Source organism: Haematobia irritans, chromosome 5, assembly GCF_050003625.1.
Source record: "Haematobia irritans isolate KBUSLIRL chromosome 5, ASM5000362v1, whole genome shotgun sequence".
NCBI lineage: Eukaryota > Metazoa > Arthropoda > Insecta > Diptera > Muscidae > Haematobia > Haematobia irritans.
In genome coordinates this window covers 94,939,450-94,958,800 of record NC_134401.1, presented here as the reverse complement: position 1 = coordinate 94,958,800, position 19,351 = coordinate 94,939,450, and the positions used below count along the sequence as shown (strand labels likewise).

The 19,351-nt window shown below is 34.5% G+C and overlaps 1 protein-coding gene across 1 annotated transcript in view; it reads right to left on the bottom strand.

The window, feature by feature from the left end:
• The window catches only part of LOC142239934 (ATP-binding cassette sub-family G member 1-like), a 40,269-nt gene extending 21,465 nt beyond the window's left edge, over positions 1 to 18,804 (bottom strand). The window contains exons 1-6 of the mRNA XM_075311669.1: positions 18,561 to 18,804; positions 16,254 to 16,280; positions 6,073 to 6,187; positions 5,585 to 5,920; positions 5,284 to 5,522; positions 4,971 to 5,221 (exon numbers count right to left, since the gene is read on the bottom strand). Of these exons, the coding sequence (XP_075167784.1) occupies positions 4,971 to 5,221; positions 5,284 to 5,522; positions 5,585 to 5,920; positions 6,073 to 6,187; positions 16,254 to 16,280; positions 18,561 to 18,804 (1,212 nt within the window). The remainder of the gene's footprint in view (positions 1 to 4,970; positions 5,222 to 5,283; positions 5,523 to 5,584; positions 5,921 to 6,072; positions 6,188 to 16,253; positions 16,281 to 18,560) is intronic.
• Positions 18,805 to 19,351: the final 547 nt, after the last annotated feature.

Here is a 19,351-nt window from a genome sequence, read left to right as displayed (position 1 = left end):
TTTTTTCACAATAACAAAAGTTACTTCATAAAAGACGCTCTATCTCACAAACTAATTGACTTACAGACGTCAAATTTTGACACGAATCATTTGAAGGTTGGTACTATATAAAAATAATATGCATTTAATACTAGCGACGCCATCTATGTGTCAGACCGGGGACTTATCAGCCAACCTGTTAAGTTTGATCTGCCAAAAAATGTGCTACCAGAAATATGGATTTTAGACCTCATAAAATATATACCGATCGACTCAGAATCACTTCCTGAGTCGATCTAGCGCTTGGTGTCCGTCCGTCCGTCTGCCCATGTATTTGTTGTTCACAGGATTCCGGTCGCAATTATTAACCGATTTTGATGAAATTTGGTACAGGGAGTTTTTTGGGCACAAGGACGAACGCTATTGAATTTGGAAGAAATCGGAAATTTAGATATAGCTCCCATATATATGTATCGCCCGATTTCGACAAAAAGGGTCACGTTGCGCTTTTTTTTCAAACGGATCGTCACCAAATTTGGCAAAAGGTAATCTCTTCCATCGCCCTTCAAGTCTGCAAAATTTCATCCAAATCGGTTCAGATTTAGATATAGCTCTCATATATATATATATATATATATATATATATATATATATATATATATATATATATATATATATATATATATATATATATATATATATATATATATATATATATATATATATATATATATATATATATATATATATATATATATATATATATATATATATATATATATATATATATATATATATATATATATATATATATATATATATATATATATATATATATATATATATATATATATATATATATATATATATATATATATATATATATATATATATATATATATATATATATATATATATATATATATATATATATATATATATATATATATATATATATATATATATATATATATATATATATATATATATATATATATATATATATATATATATATATATATATATATATATATATATATATATATATATATATATATATATATATATATATATATATATATATATATATATATATATATATATATATATATATATATATATATATATATATATATATATATATATATATATATATATATATATATATATATATATATATATATATATATATATATATATATATATATATCGCACATACAGTTAGAGCTCTAGATACAGTTAGAGCTCTAGAAGATTACATTTAGCCAAATTTGAGTAAGATCGGTTGATAAATAAAGGTTTTGTGGCCAAATTTGGGAAAATCGGGCGATATATATATATATATATATATATATATATATATATATATATATATATATATATATATATATATATATATATATATATATATATATATATCTATATATATCTATATATATATATAAATATAAATATAAATATATATATATATATATATATATATATATATATATATATATATATATATATATATATATATATATATATATATATATATATATATATATATATATATATATATATATATATATATATATATATATATATATATATATATATATATATATATATATATAGATCCATGAATAGATCCATGTCGTGGAGCAGCGTTGCCAGTATTGTTTCACAAAAAACCGCTAGATTTGTCCAAAAAACTAGCCAAAAAAAGCTAAAAAATTTAAAAAAATAGCTAGAAAAAAAGCTAAAATTTTTTGTATCAAAAGTCACATGTTTGATTGAAATTTAACAAACTTAAAGGCTTTATTTCACTTAAAATGCATATTATTTTAATTGTATTCATTTTAATTCAATTTCTGTGAGACTGTAAGAAAATTTAAGTCATATTAGCTCTGTTTGCGTACTCGATACATTTTGATTACTATCACAAATTTTTACTGGAAGTCCTTCGTTTATATTTCCTAGTAAAAACATTTTTCCCAGTAAACTTGCAATTGCCAGCTGGTTAATCATCAACAAGTCCAATGTGCGATATATTGCATAATGTCACATAGAACTGCATTAGAAAATATCAAAATATTTCGTTTTAACTGAATTAATGATAAATTCGTGAACGAGAACACTTCTCCTAATTTTGCCCAAGAGAATAAAACCCATTCTAACTGTCTTGCAAGTTTATATTGAATAACTTTTATTCGAAAATTTCCCATACAAACCTATTGTTGTCCAATTTTCGTAAATGTAAATCCATTCCATTAATATATAGCAGATTTGTTTTGATCCTATCACTACGAATTTTCCAAAGATTTTGTACACTAATGATTTTGGTATTGATTCCGAGTCAAATTTGAATTTAAATATTAGTTTTTTTTCAGCTTTTTCTTCATGAGCTATCACAGTGCTTTAAAAACGTGCTAACGACAACTTACATTTCCAAATTCAGACTCGACTTTAAGTAGAAATTATTCTATGTATACGTTTTTAAAATAAAATGTTGAAAAACCTCTTCTATTTTTGAACGCTATTTTGGTTTGTGGTCAAGATACAAAAACTCCACAAATTTAAAGACTATTTCATTAATTTTAAGAATTTTTTTAGAATTGACCCTAGCCTTCTTTCATGAAAAGATACCCATTTTTAAGTTGAATCACTTAACTATAAGGACAAAAAGAATTTATCGGCTATTGGACAAGGAAAACAGTTTATATAAGAGAAATTCACAAATGCTATTATAACCAAAATTCGCGTTCGTATTTTAAGGAAATGAAATCTTTGGCCTCACAACAATATTTTTTCAATGTACAAAGCAATTCACATCTACTATTTTAATTTAGTTATATCATAATAAACGAGTCAAATGCTAATATTCCTAATAATTTACTGACAGTTTATATAAGGAATTGAAATATGTGGAAAACCTTATTCTGACAGCAAGGTTTAGATAAAAACGAAGTTTTATCCATATTTCAATAGGAACATGTCGAAAATAAAAAAGCCACAAATAGCTAAAAGGGGCATGAAAAAAAGCCAGAAAAAAAGCTAAAAGCTAAATGCATTTTTCCCCGCTAAACGTCTTCAAAAAAAGCCAAATCTAGCGGGAAAAAAGCTAAATTGGCAACGCTGTCGTGGAGCGTGTTATAGTGTGTTGGATTACAAAACAACAGGGGTGAGTTTTTGTGTATCTTTATGGTAAAGATATTATTTTTAGAGAGGTGGTATGCTTGCGAAGAAGTACATATTTTTCGACTGCTGGTATGCTTGCACGGAAGTACTTTCCTCCAATGTCATGCCCGTGTAAAAGTATTACTACTGATATATGTACGAGGAAGTTGTTACCATTTTGGCGCAGGCATACTTGTACTCATACCTGGTAATAGGAGTTTTTGCTGGGATAGACTTACATGCAGTGTTGCCAACTCCCCAAGGCCAAAAAGCACCAAAAAAAAATATTATAAATTCTAACATACCACCTTCCACCACAAAATCGGAAATTAAATGCTCTACTACTAAAAAAAAAAAAAAAAAAAAAAAAAAAAAAAAAAACTTCTGAAGATGTGTTATAGAACTTTTGTGAATTGCATTTCAAGAAGTTAAGGTGAGTATTAAGATCGAGTTTAGCCGCTAAAATATAAAATAGTCATTTTTTCACAATTACTTTTCTTTAATAAATCATTTTAAGGAATACAAACTTTGTGAAAATTTGTTTTTGGCTATCATCCAGTATCCCCATCAAGTTATAATAAAATTTGCAGCAAATATGCATAATTTTATGCCCATTTTTACTGAGACAGTTTTCACTTTAGCGGCAAAACTCAAACTTAGTACTCACCATTATGAACCGCTATTCAAGTATACACCTTGATCAGTTTTAATGCTTTCGTGATCAGTGATGTTTTTCAACTTTCAAAATATTAATATATGGAAGGAGTTTATTGCTTATTTCAGTTGTGCGTGCTTTAGTGAATTTAATACAAACGTTTTTAATGACATCTTTACCAAATTCAAAAATTCGACACTCATCGCTCTACTTTCCTACAGAATACCCTAAATAACAATATTAATTAAAAAATAATCAATACCAACTTCATAACAATCAAATTCTATATTTGGCAATAAATTGGAGTTTCTTCGGCTCTTGAAAGTCTAGTCAAAATTTTTGTATCAATTAAACTTAATACTGTTCAAAATAAAAAAAGCACCAAAAGCACTAAATGAAAATGCCAGAAAGCGCCAAGTTGGTGCTTTTTTTGAAAAGGCACTAAAAATGCAATTTGGTGCTTTTTAGAAATCAAAAAGCACTAAATTTGGTGCTAAAAGCACCAAATTGGCAACACTGCTTACATGTAGCTCTTACATAAATCTATTGTCCCATTTGCAGAAATTTGGATTTATTACCCACAACTAATTGACCGATTTCCTCTTTTTAATAATGGACTCAATATTAGTGGCATACTAACTCCTTTGGTGCAGAATAAACTATAGCTCTTAATATTAGACATTTCTGCTCAGATTGTGACAAGACACCCATAAACATGTACCCTCCTTTATCTTCTCCAAAACCTACACCAATGATACCCCCACAAATGCTTATGTTTACTAATACAGTAGGTGTGGTTTAGGGTATGATATAGTCAGCCCCGCCCGACTTTCTACTTTACTCACTTGTTTTGTTTGGTTTTTGAAAGTTTTTTTGTGTCCAATGCAAGCTATGAAAGTTGAAGATGCTGCACCCAGAGAAGGAATATAATCACTTTAAGATCATGTTCCAAGAGCAAAATGTTATTTTTGAACGGGGAACATGTAACATGTTTGCGGCAACCATGTTATTTTCTCAAAAATTATGTATCTGTTTTCGGCCATCACATATATGTTTCCAGAAAAAAAACAACATTTTTGCGACAAAAATGTTCAATGGTCACCCTCCAAAAATAACATTTTGCTCCTGAAACATGTTTGGGTTGATCATATTCCTTCTCTGCGTGTGCATTTATTACCTTGTCTCTCCACATTTGCTGAATAAATCGCATAAAAAGAAATCTGTATTCCATCCACCAAGAACATTTTGTAGCCTGCTGGTTTTCCATTAACTTTCCTAACTCCAAACCATCCTTATTCGATACGCTTTGGTACGACGAATTGACAACGGCATGCGATGGACATGTCCATGCTGATACTTTTCCGTTTTCAATTTTTTCACTCATTTCCCTTTGAAAATCACCAAAGGCTTGTGTTGAAATATCAATTACTAAAGAGAAATTTACAATTTAATTCTCGAAATAGATCACACTATAAATGTATGGTACTTACTAAAATCCAAAGGATTATAGGTGACAGGACATGACAATTTCATTTCTTTCAGATAGGGCACTATATGGCTTACCGTACCTTGATAAATACATTCACCACTGGACATGACATAGACCTTATCGAACATTTCGGATAATTTAGCAGATGGACAGTGTAGCGAACATATAATGGTGCATCCAGATGTTGCCAATTGCTTCAGTATTCGCATGCATTGAAATGCGGAAAATTCATCTAAACCACTGAAATTAAAAATGTGGAAAATTTTAAAATGCCCCATAACGCCCCATAAATATACACTTACGTTGTGGGTTCATCCAAGAATAAAACAGAAGGATTATCCATCATCTCCAGAGCAATACATAGCCGTTTCAATTCTCCCGTGGAGATATTAGCCACCATTGTGTTGGAACTTTTGCTCAGATGAAATGTCTCCAAGATTTCATGAACAAGTTTAATTCGAGTATCCCGTCTTGGTACGGACTCCATTTTAAAATGTGAAGCGAACATTACTGTTTCCATAATCGTGAAGTTGGGAATAAGTTTATCTTCTTGGAGAATATATCGAGATACATTTTGGAAAGTTCTAAGGTCACGTTTACTGCCATTAACAAGAATGTTACCTTGAGTGGTTTGAGTTCTGAAAATCAGAAAATATTATTCCAATTGTTTTTTGTTTTAGGAAACCAAGTGGCAGGGCCATAGTCCTTTTTTGCAATTAGAGGATTTATTTTGGTATTCAAAGACAAATTTAAGTTTTGAGATTTTAAATGATGTGAATGATTTACCTACCGATAACCCGATAGTAGATTCAAGAGTGTTGATTTTCCACATCCCGATGATCCAATAATGACCGACAATTCACCTGGTCGAAATTCACCACTTAAGCCTTTTAGTATTGGTTTGGCTGAAGAGGAAATGAAAAATATGGTAAATGGAGGTATGCCAAAGAGGCTTCATATATTTTTCGGTGTGTTTATTTCGAATAATTGATTGAATTTTAGTGGTAAGTCACCGTAATGTTTGTGACGGCAAACATAGCCTTTGTCCAGTAGGTAACTGATGTAAGTACATCTCATATATGAACAAGTAAGCTCAGCCAGGCCGAATCTTTTGTACCCTCCACCATGTATTGCGTAGTACTTTGTACTAAAGACAGTCATCCATAATCGAATTACTTGGGTTGTGGTAATACTTGCCGATGGCAAGGTATCTTAATACTCCATAACATCGTCTTCTAAACTACAAGTTACTCCATACGTGGTTTATATTTGACAACACAAGTATATAGGGCCGTAAGTTCGGCCGGGCCGAATCTTATGTACCCATCCATGGTGGATTGCGTAGAAACTTCTACTAAAGACCGTCATCCACAATCGTATTACTTGGGTTGTGGTAATACTTACCGATGGCAAGGTATCTTAAACCTTCATAACATCGTCTTCTATATTGTAAGTTAGTCCATACGGGGTATATATTAGACAAAAAGCAGATTAAATACGTCTATAATTCAGTTCTTGACCGATATATATAGGGAAGTGTACAAATAAATTCGAACCGATATGAGCTTTTGAACGGTAATTAGAGAGGAAGAATTGAAATATTGGGGTCGCTTTATATGCGGGCTATATATAATTATGAAACCGTATGGACCAATTTTTGTGTGACTGGTGATCGGTTTATCTGTGGGTTATATATAACTATAGACCATGTTTGTCATGGTCGTTAGCGGCCATGTACTAGCACAATGCACCAAATCTCAACTAAATTGTTAGAGACCATATACTAACACCCCAGCAAAAAAAGAGCTTCCAAAAAAGTAGTTTGGATCCCCAATCTGTGATCCTGAAGTAGTACAAACTTGGATCATCTCCAATGAATTTTACATGGGCTTGTCATAGGACGGAAGTACTCCCTTTTTGGATCCTTTGCATTGCTTTAGAAGTTGTGCCCTGGAAGTTAATTTTAATGAAGAAATTTAAAAAGCGAAAACAAATTTTTTTTTTCAACCAATTTCACTTTTTTTTCATCAATATGTTTTATTACACAATTATTTTCCTATTATCTAATTTTTACAATTTGAAAAACTTTTTCGCTCCGACCAGAGGTTGAACCTGGGTTTGCTGGCACCATAACAGAACGCCTTAGCACACTCAGCCACAAACGCCATTGAACATAAAGCGTCGAAAGGTCAATTCAAATGTTTGTGATATGATCGTAATACGACACCAAGGAATAACATTCTAATTGCTTCTCGAGATGTTCTTTATTTGTATGAACGAAAAAATAAGAAACGCAGGTTCAAATCTCACCACCGGCATTTTTTATCGAATATTTTTTTAAAAATGTTTTTTTTATGTCATGCATCGTTTTTATTTTTTATTTTCGGCATATATTTTCGTATAAATATATTTTTTCCATTAAAAATCAACAAAAAAATTAAAAATTCTCGTAATTTGCAAAACCTTCTCAAAAGAACTTCCATGGAAGCGAAAAAGTCAAACGGCACAGGATCAAATCCCAGCGGGGATGAAATTTATTTTTTTTTTTTATTATTTTTTTACTTTTTTATTAATTTCTATTTTTTTTAGTTTTTTATTAGTTGTCTATTTTTTTGTAAAATTTAATTATACAAAATTTGCACTTAAAATAGCCTGATTGCGTTCTTTCTAATACTTGTCCACAAGGACTGCATCGGAAGTAGAAAAAAATCATTGGAGGGTCCCAAGATGCGCTTTAGAAGAAATGATTGTGCACTTGTCCAAAATGACTGCATCGGAAGTGGAAAAAAATCATTGGGGGATCCCAAGATGTGCTTTAGAAGAAATGTTTGTGGACTTGTCCAAAAGGACTGCATCGGAAGTTGAAAAATCTCAATGGGGGATTCTGGGATGGGCTTTAAAAGAAATGTTTGTGGAACAACTTCCAATTTTTTTGCTGGGACCACGCACCAAATTTCAACCGGATCGGATGAACTTTACTCCTCCAAGAGGCTCCGGAGGTAAAATCTGGGAATCGGTTTATATGGGGGCAATGTATAATTATGCACCGATGTTGACTAATTTTTGCATGGTTGTTAGTGTCCATATACTAACACAAGCTACAAAATTTGAACGGAATGAGATGAATTGCGCTCCTCCATGAGGCTCCGGAGGTAAAATCTGGGTATCGGTTTATATGGGGGCTATATATAATTATGCACCGATATGGATAAATCTTTGCATGGTTGTTAGAGACCATATACTAACACCACGTACAAAATTTCAACTGGATCGGATAAGTTTTGCTCCTTCATGGGGCTCCGGAGGTCAAATTTGGGGATCGGTTTATATGGGGGCTATATATAATTATGTACCGATATGGACCAATTTTTGCATGGTTGTTAGGGACTAGAGGAGTGGACGTGAGTAATATTTTGCTCACGCTCACGCACACTCACGACGGAGAAATCTTATTCACTCACACTCACGCACGAACATCTTTTAAATGTCGTGACTCACGAAAAATGTCTTGACACACGAAAAACCTCGTGACTCACGAATAATTTTATGAGTAATTTACCTATAGAACCTGATTGAAAACATGAGTATGTGTAAAATCGAGAGCGTTATAAAACTCTTTGCACCTAGGGTGTCACTAAAATTATAAATGAATTCAACTCGTAAGCATTTTATGTTCGTACGTGGAATTATATTCGTGAGTGTGTTTTTCCGAAATTCGTTACTCACGCACACTCACGAAGATATTATTTCCGTGACTCACGCTCACACACGACATTTGGTTGGTTAATCACACTCACGCCGTTGCCGTCAGCGTGAATCACGATTCACGCGTGAGTCACGAAAATGTTCATGAGTCACGACAATTTCGTGTCACGTGCACACCTCTATTAGGGACCATATATTAACACCACGCACCAAATATCGGATCGGATGAAATTTGCTTCTCTAAGAGGCTCCGCAAACCAAATCTGGAGGTCTGTTTATATGGTGGTCCGATGGGGCCCAGTTGCAATACCATCCGACCTACATCAATAACAACTAAAGGGTGATTTGTTAAGAGCTTGATAACTTTTTTTTAAAAAAAAAACGCCTAAAATTTGCAAAATCTCATCGGTTCTTTATTTGAAACGTTAGATTGGTCCATGACATTTACTTTTTGAAGATAATTTCATTTAAATGTTGACCGCGGCTGCGTCTTAGGTGGTCCATTCGGAAAGTCCAATTTTGGGCAACTTTTTCGAGCATTTCGGCCGGAATAGCCCGAATTTCTTCGGAAATGTTGTCTTCCAAAGCTGGAATAGTTGCTGGCTTATTTCTGTAGACTTTAGACTTGACGTAGCCCCACAAAAAATAGTCTAAAGGCGTCAAATCGCATGATCTTGGTGGCCAACTTACCGGTCCATTTCTTGAGATGAATTGTTCTCCGAAGTTTTCCCTCAAAATGGCCATAGAATCGCGAGCTGTGTGGCATGTAGCGCCATCTTGTTGAAACCACATGTCAACCAAGTTCAGTTCTTCCATTTTTGGCAACAAAAAGTTTGTTAGCATCGAACGATAGCGATCGCCATTCACCGTAACGTTGCGTCCAACAGCATCTTTGAAAAAATACGGTCCAATGATTCCACCAGCGTACAAACCACACCAAACAGTGCATTTTTCGGGATGCATGGGCAGTTCTTGAACGGCTTCTGGTTGCTCTTCACTCCAAATGCGGCAATTTTGCTTATTTACGTAGCCATTCAACCAGAAATGAGCCTCATCGCTGAACAAAATTTGTCGATAAAAAAGCGGATTTTCTGCCAACTTTTCTAGGGCCCATTCACTGAAAATTCGACGTTGTGGCAGATCGTTCGGCTATTCATGATGAAATGTCAAAGCATACTGAGCATCTTTCTCGTTGACACCATGTCTGAAATCCCACGTGATCTGTCAAATACTAATGCATGAAAATCCTAACCTCAAAAGAATCACCCTTTACTTGTGCCAAGTTTCAAGTCGATAGCTTGTTTCGTTCGGAAGTTAGCGTGATTTCAGCAGACCACGACCCAGAATATACATACTTTATGGGGTTTAGAGCAACATTTCGATTAGAGAGGCTGAAATAACTGAAATATGGGGATCGATTTATATGGGGGCTATATATAATTATGAACCAATATGGATATATATAATAATAATAATACCCACCACCATAGAATGGTGACGGGTGTATAATAAGTTTGTCATTCCGTTTGTAGCACATAGGGCTGTCGTTCGGGATCGATTTTTAAAAATCCCGGGATTCGGGATTTCAAAATATTGAATCCCGGGATCCCGGGATTTTTCGAGATTTTTTTCGGGATCCTGAAATTTTCGGGATTCTTTAAATATTTTAATTAATAACAATTTACAGCGCCAAAAACATTACATTAAACCAATTTATTTAATTAATTCAATTTTATTAACAACAAAAGAACATAAGAGTAAATTTAAAAGCAATTTTAAATTGCTATCATACTTAGCGAAAAAAAAAATAAATGAAAAAAGCCATTTCTTATCGCAATCTTACTCAGCAAACATTTTAAGGATTATGTTAGAATAGGCGTATTTTCGTATACTTGTGATAATCCTTTTGTACTTCGATTTAAGTAAAAATATCGCAGCATCCAAATTTTTGTCAGATAATCGCGATCTTGTCATATTTTCGACGGACCTTTTATCATTGCTTTTTATTTTATGTGGCACGAATTCCATTTCACATGAACTCATTATTCAAAGGTCCTTCTCGTTTATTTCGATTTTTGATGAAATTGTGCTCTTTAGTATACCTCATGTATAATAAATTCTTACTCAAGATGTTTATTAACTCAATTTGTCGGTTATGAAATCTAAGGGCCGTTTACACTGAGTGAAGACTCCAATTTATTAATAAACAATCTTAAAAAAACACAATTTTATCACATTGGTATTATTTTTTCGGGATCCCGAAAAATCCCGGGATTCAAAATAAAAAATCCCGGGATTTCGGGACGGGATTTATCCCGAGTGACAGCCCTAGTAGCACATCGAAATATCGATTTCTGACTATATAAAGTATATATATTCTTGATCAGGGAGAAAATCTAAGACGATATAACCATGTCCGTCTGTCTGGCTGGCTGTCTGTTGTATTCACGCTACAGTCTTCAATAATGAAGCAATCGTGTTGAAATTTTGCACAATCTTGTCTTTTGTCTGCAGGTTTTAATATAGTCCCCATATAAACCGACCTCCCGACTTGGGGTCTAGGGCTTATAGAAACCGTAGTTTTATCCAATTTACCTGAAATGGGCAATCTAGAGGTATTTTCGTACCATAAAGAGGTGTGCCAAAAATGGAGAGTTTCAGCAAATATTTTGGTATAGCCCCCATATAGACCGATCTCCCGATTTTGCTTCGTGGGGTTATAGAAACCGTAGTTTTTATCCAATTTGCCTGATATTGGAAATCTAGAGATATTTTAGGACCATAAATAGGTGTGCCAAAAATGGTGAGTATCGATCCACGTTTTGGCATAGCCCCCATATAGACCGATATCCCGATTTAACTCCTTGGGTTTCTAGAAACCGTAGTTTTTATCCGATTTGCCTGACATTGTAAATATTCTGGTATTTTAGGCTCATAAAAACGTGTATCGGATTAAGTTTTCATCGGTCCATTTGGTAAGGCCTCCATATAGACCGATTTCACTTTTTGAGGGTATAGAAGGCTTTTACTTCTCGGGTGAAAATCTACAGATTTAAGATTTCAAATCAAGACGATATTTTGTAGTTTTCTTGTACACTTACAAGAGATGTTAATGATTCCTCTAAAACTCAAACAAAAATGGTTCTTATAAATCCAGAATCTGGTATAGTCTTCATAGGTAAAATCTTTAAAATTGTCTTCGGGAAGTGTACTGGTTGAACTGCTCTGCTTGATGTGTCATCAAACCCTCCTGAAATTTTAAAAGTTTCCTTAATATTTGATTCATGGTAGAGGATATTTAAGATTCGGCCCGGCCGAACTTACTGCTGTATATACTTGTTTGGATATAGCTCGCATATACACACTAATATAAACAAGTATAAACGGCAGTAAGTTCAGCCAGGCCGAATCTTATGTACCCTCCACCATGGATTGCATTGAAACTTGTACTAAAGACTGCCATCCACAATCGAAGTACTTGGGTTGCGGTAACACTTGCCGATGGCAAGGTTTCTTAAAACTTCTTAACACCGTCTACTCAATTGTAAGTTAGTCCATACGGAGTATATATTAAACAAAAAAGGTCGATTAAATACTAAATAATTCAGTTTGACAAAATTTTCTATAGAAATAAAATGTTGACAAAATTTTCTATAGAAATAAAATTTTAACAAAATTTTCTATCGAAATAAAATGTTGACAAAATTTTCTATAGTAATAAAATTTTGACAAAATTTTCTATAGAAATAAAATTTTGCTAGATTACTTTTGGGGATCGGCTATATATAACTATAGACGGATATGGACCAATTTTGGCATGGTTGTTAGCGGCCATATACTGCACAATGTACAAAATTTCACCACGTACCAAATCTTAACCGGATCCGATGAATTTTGGTCCTCTAAGAGCTCCGGAGGTCAAATCTGGGGATTGGTTTAAATGGGGGTTATATAATTAAGACCGGCATGGACCAATTTTTCCATGGTTGTTAGAGACATTTACTAACACCACGTACCAAATTTCAACCGGATTGGGTGAATTTTGCTCTTCCAAGGGGCTCCGGAGGTCAAATCTGGGGATCGGTTTATATGGGGGCTATATAATTATGGACTGATATGAACCAATTCATGCATGGTTGTTGGATACCATATACTAACATCACGTACCAAATTTCAACCGAATCCGATGAATTTTGCTCTTCCAAGGGGCTCCGGAGGTCAAATCTGGGGATCATTTTATATGGGGGCTATATATAATTATGGACCGATTTCGACCAATTTTCGCATAGTGGTTAGAGACCATATACTAACACCATGTACCAAATTTCAGCCGGATTATGTGAAATTTTCTTCTCTTAGAGGCTTCGCAAGCCAAATCTGGGGATCGGTTTATATGGGGCTATATATAATTACGGACCGATTTGGACCAATTTATGCATGGTTGTTGGAGACCATATACTAACACCATGTACCAAATTTCAGCCGGATCGGATGAAATTTGCTTCTCTTAGAGGCCTCGCAAGCCAAATCGGGGGATCGGTTTATATGGGGGCTATATATAATTATGGACCGATATGGACCAATTTTTACATGATTGTTAGAGACCATATACTAACACCATGTACCAAATTTCAGCCGGATCGGATGAAATTTGCTTCTCTTAGAGGCCTCGCAAGCAAAATCGGGGGATCGGTTTATATGGGGGCTATATAATTATGGACCGATGTGGACCAATTTTTGCATGGTTGTTAGAAACCATATACTAACACCATGTACCAAATTTCAGCCGGATCGGATGAAATTTGCTTCTCTTAGAGGCCTCGCAAGCCAAATCGGGGGATCGGTTTATATGGGGGCTATATATAATTATGGACCGATGTGGACCAATTTTTGCATGTTTGTTAGAGACCATATACTAACACCCTATACCAAATTTCAGCCGGATCGGATGAAATTTGCTTCTCTTAGAGGCCTCGAAAGCCAAATTTTGGGGTCCGTTTATATGGGGGCTATACGTAAAAGTGGACCGATATGGCCCATTTGCAATACCATCCGACCTACATCAATAACAACTACTTGTGCCAAGTTTCAAGTCGATAGATTGTTTCGTTCGGAAGTTAGCGTGATTTCAACAGACGGACGGACGGACGGACGGACGGACATGCTCAGATCGACTCAGAATTTCACCACGACCCAGAATATATATACTTTATGGGGTCTTAGAGCAATATTTCGATGTGTTACAAACGGAATGACAAAGTTAATATACCCCCATACTATGGTGGAGGGTATAAAAATTACGTTCCAAACGAAATATTCGCGATTTCGTCCAGGGCCGTTCACGTTTTCATGAACGGCATTCGTTTCTCTTTGGCCATGAAAAGTCTTAAAATAATCGTTAGACGTTGTTACGGCAACTTCGCCTGTGGTGCAATGTACTCTGGCGACTGTTAACGCGTATGGTGCAGACAACACAGGTTTGAGTCACGGCTGTCTTACAATTAAATTCCGAGTCGGATTAGCGATGTCTGTCCGTCTGCCTGAAATTATATATGCTTGAAGCAGAATATGTTTGGGAGTATATGTTACAGAGACATTTTTTTAGGGTGTGGTTTAGGGTATGATGCACACAAAAAATTTTTTGTCTGATTCAATCACGAAATTAATTGATCCAATTAATTTCTTAATTGAAATGTCTTCATTCACAGAAATCATAGTATCAATTAAAAAATTAATTGAAAGTCAATTAAAAAATTAATTGGTACTATTAATTTTTGTGATTGATTTTTGTTTTAATTACAAAATTAGTTGAATCAATTAAATTTTCAATTGAATATTTTTTAAAACTCAATTAAAATTTTAATTGGAAAAGTTTTCGTAAAATTTTTTTCTGTGTGTAGTCGACTTTCTACTGTACTCGCTTGTTTTATATTTAAGCTCCTTTTTATTCCTCCATAAAATTTGAATTTATATGTTCAATTTTTTGCCTATTCAAATTGTCCCACCTTAATGTAGGTTAGGTTAGGCGGCAGCCCGATGTATCAGCCTCACTTAGACTATTCAGTCCATTGTGATACAACATTGGTGAATCGGGCAACACTCAGTGATTAGAGAGAATCACTGAGTGTTGCTCGATTCCATGTTAAGCTTAATGACAAGGGACCTCCATTTTATAGCCGAGTCCGTATGGCGTTCCACACTGTAGTGAAACCATCGCTGAAAAACTTTTTGGTGTTTGGTCGAAGTAGGAATCGAACGTACGAGGTTGTGTATGCAAGGCGGGCATGCTAACCATTGCACCACGGTGGCTCCAACCCACCTTAATATATACATTATACACAGAATGTAAAGGTTGAGTTACATACCATGCCTTAATGTGTCCGATGATTGAAGAGTTGAATATTCTCTTTAAAAGCAACAACTTGATTAGAGTGCTTCAAAGTGAAAATATCAACCCTTCCATCAACGGATGCATCAACGCATTGTATATAACTCCACCTTAAGAAGGTTTTTATCACGACACAATTAACCCTTTGACTACCGATGTCCACTTAGGAGGACATTGGAAAACGACAACAAACTCTATTTTTCCATTTAGTTTTGATTTATTTCTTGATGCTATATCATAGTAGAGGCTTTAATCTAAATAAGCTTCCAGCAAAAAAAGCGTCGCCGAAAAAATAATGAAAATGTTCTCTTTGGATCCGGAAGTGGTGCAAAATTGACGCAGAAGCGATGAATTTACCATGGGCTTGTCATAGGACGGAAGTCCTCCATTTCAACAGCCGGTGTACTGAATATGCATCACTTCTTTAGGTGTGATCCGAATTCAATGTCTGGATGTAAATTAAAAAATTATGTTATATTTTGTCAAATAAATAATTTTTAAAATTTTTTATAATTTTTAATGGATTCTAACGCATGTCTGAAACGTTTGACCTCAAATATTTTCAAAAATTCACAATTTTTTCAGATTGGATGTAGCATTTTTTTCGACAAAATTTAAATAATTTGTACCATTTTATGAATTCTTAAAGTGTTTTTAACTAATTTGAAACAAAAAAAAAGTTAAAATTACGCATTAAAAATATGAAAAAGCATGTTATAAAAAATTGAATGGAAAGAACTACCTGTGTAGTTAAAATAAAGAACGTCTTCTGGAAGTGCTTTTAAAGTTGTGCCTTTGGAATACTTTCCATTTTTTTTTTGCTGGGCTGTAAATATTTCCCATTTTGGGAATTGCAATTTCGCTCACATCTTTCTCACTTGCACTAGGGTTTTTAGCACCTTTTTCTGTAACACAAACAATGTAGAATAAATTATTCAATTTTAGATTTTTTTTTTTAATTTTACCTTTCGCCTGGACGGAGAATCGAACCGCGGACCATACAATTTGTAAGCCAACACACTATCCACTGCGCTACGTACCCCCGTAAAAAATTATATGTGCAACGTGTAAATTTATGTTCTAGTCTTATAAAGAACTTTTATTGAAAACATTTTTTTTTTTATTTTATTTACACTTTTGTACGTTACTAAAATACATTTTTATACCCACCACCATAGGATGGGGTGTATATTAACTTTGTCATTCCGTTTGTAACACATCGAAATATTGCTCTAAGACCCCATAAAGTATATATATTCTGGGTCGTGGTGAAATTCTGAGTCGATCTGAGCATGTCCGTCCGTCCGTCCGTCCGTCTGTTGAAATCACGCTAACTTCCGAACGAAACAAGCTATCGACTTGAAACTTGGCACAAGTAGTTGTTATTGATGTAGGTCGGATGGTATTGCAAATGGGCCATATCGGTCCACTTTTACGTATAGCCCCCATATAAACGGACCCCAAAATTTGGCTTGCGAGGCCTCTAAGAGAAGCAAATTTCATCCGATCCGGCTGAAATTTGGTACATGGTGTTAGTATATGGTCTCTAACAACCATGCAAAAATTGGTCCACATCGGTCCATAATTGTATATAGCCCCCATATAAACCGATCCCCCGATTTGGCTTGCGAGGCCCCTAAGAGAAGCAAATTTCATCCGATCCGGCTAAAATTTGGTACATGGTATCAGTATATGGTCTCTAACAACCATGCAAAAATTGGTCCACACCGGTCCATAATTATATATAGTCCCCATATAAACCGATCCCCCGATTTGGCTTGCGAGGCCTCTAAGAGAAGCAAATTTCATCCGATCCGGCTGAAATTTGGTACATGGTGTAAGTATATGGTCTCTACCAACCATGCAAAAATTGGTCCACATCGGTCCATAATTATATATAGCCCCCATATAAACCGATCCCCCGATTTGGCTTGCGAGGCCTCTAAGAGAAGCAAATTTCATCCGATCCAGCTGAAATTTGGTACGTGATGTTAGTATATGGTCTCTAACAACCATGCAAAAATTGGTCCACATCGGTTCATAATTATATATAGCCCCCATATAAACCGATCACCAGATTTGACCTCCGGAACCTCTTGGAAGACCAAAATTCATCTGATTCAGTTGAAATTTGGTACGTGGTGTTTATATATGGCCTCAAACTCCCATGCAAAAATTGGTCGATATCGGTCCATAATTATATATAGGCCCCATATAAACCGATCCCCAGATTTAACCTCCAGAGCCCCTTGGAAGAGCAAAATTCTTCCCATTCGGTTGGAATTTGGTACGTGATGTTAGTATATGGTATCCAACAACCATGCAGGAATTGGTTCCTATCAGTCCATAATTATATATAGCTCCCATATAAACCGATCCCCAGATTTGACCTCCGGTGCCTTTTGGAGAAGCAAAATTCATCCGATCTGCTTGAAATTTCGTACGTGGTGGTAGTATATGATATTTAACAACCATGCCAAAAGTGGTCCATATTAGTCCATAATCGTACATAGCCCCATATAAACCGATCCCGAGATTTGGTTTTGGAACCTCTTGGAGGAGCAAATTTCATCCGAGTGAGTTATGTACATCCGAGTGAGTTATGTACATTGTGCTAGTATATGGTCGTTAACAACCATGCTTAACTATGTCCATATCGGTCTATAGTTATATATGGCCCTCAGATAAATCGATCCCCAATCACACAAAAATTGGTCCATATCAAGTTCATAATTGTATATAGCCCCCATATAAGCGACCCCCATATATCAATTCTGGCTCTCTACGTACAAAAAGTCCATATCGATTCGTAATTATTTGTAGACTTAACTATACATAACTTTTTTGTCTAATATATACCATGTATGGACTAAACCACAATTTAGAAAACGATGTTAAGAAGTTTTAAGATACCACAACCCAAGTAATTCGATTGTGGATGATAGTCTTTCGTAGAAGTTTCTACGCAATCCATGGTGGTGGGTATATAAGATTCGGCCTGGCCGAACTTGCGGCCGTATATACTTGTTTTACTTAACGTTTGCTTTGATAGAAAATACATACTTCAATTTTTAGTCATAGAAAATATTTATATGTACAAAATTATATTTTAGCTATATGTCAAAATAAAATTAAGATAGTTTGATTAACTAATACGATATAGTATTGCCCTTGTTTATTAGAACTTGCTGTAATCGGTGAGGCATAAATAGAACATACCAAGTTTTTCAGAGCTGCCATATCGATTTTTTCCCATTCTGCCGTAATTGGCGACTTCAGTTCTTTGGGTATTGTATATTGCTTGGACTTCGCAAATACCTTAGCAGATAATATGCTCCAGAGATCTTCTATAGGATTTAGATCGGGACTTAGCGCTGGCCAGTCCAGTAAAGGTATATCACGAGACTTAAAAAGTTTTTTGTGAGGCATGCACCATGGATGGGAGCATTATCATGTTGGAAAGTCCAAACTTCACCATATAACTCATCTGCAAAATCTATTAAATTATTCTCCAATAAATCTACATATATCTATGGATTCATTTTAGTGGGGACAAAACATATTTTAGATTTTCCTCGTGCTCCAAAAGCTGACCATAGAGTTCCACCTCCGTGGGTGCGTTTATAGCAAGTTTGATGAGGGTACCGAGAATCTCGCCAATATTTGTGATGGCGATCAGGACCATCCAAATTGAATTTCTTTTCGTCGCTAAATATAACCGTTTCGAACTCTTCGTCTCAAAACTTGTATTTTTCAGCAAAAGATATACGAGCATTTTTATGATGTTGTGTTAACCGCGGTTTAGGAATATTATTTTCGTATTTTAGTCCTATATCGTGCTTGATAATTTGCTGAATTCGTTGTCTACACCCTCAAAAAAAATCGCTTCTTTAACATATGTTCCAAACATATTTTGCAGGAAGCACATATATTATTGCATACTGCCGAAACACTAATATGTTTGTTTTATGTGAAC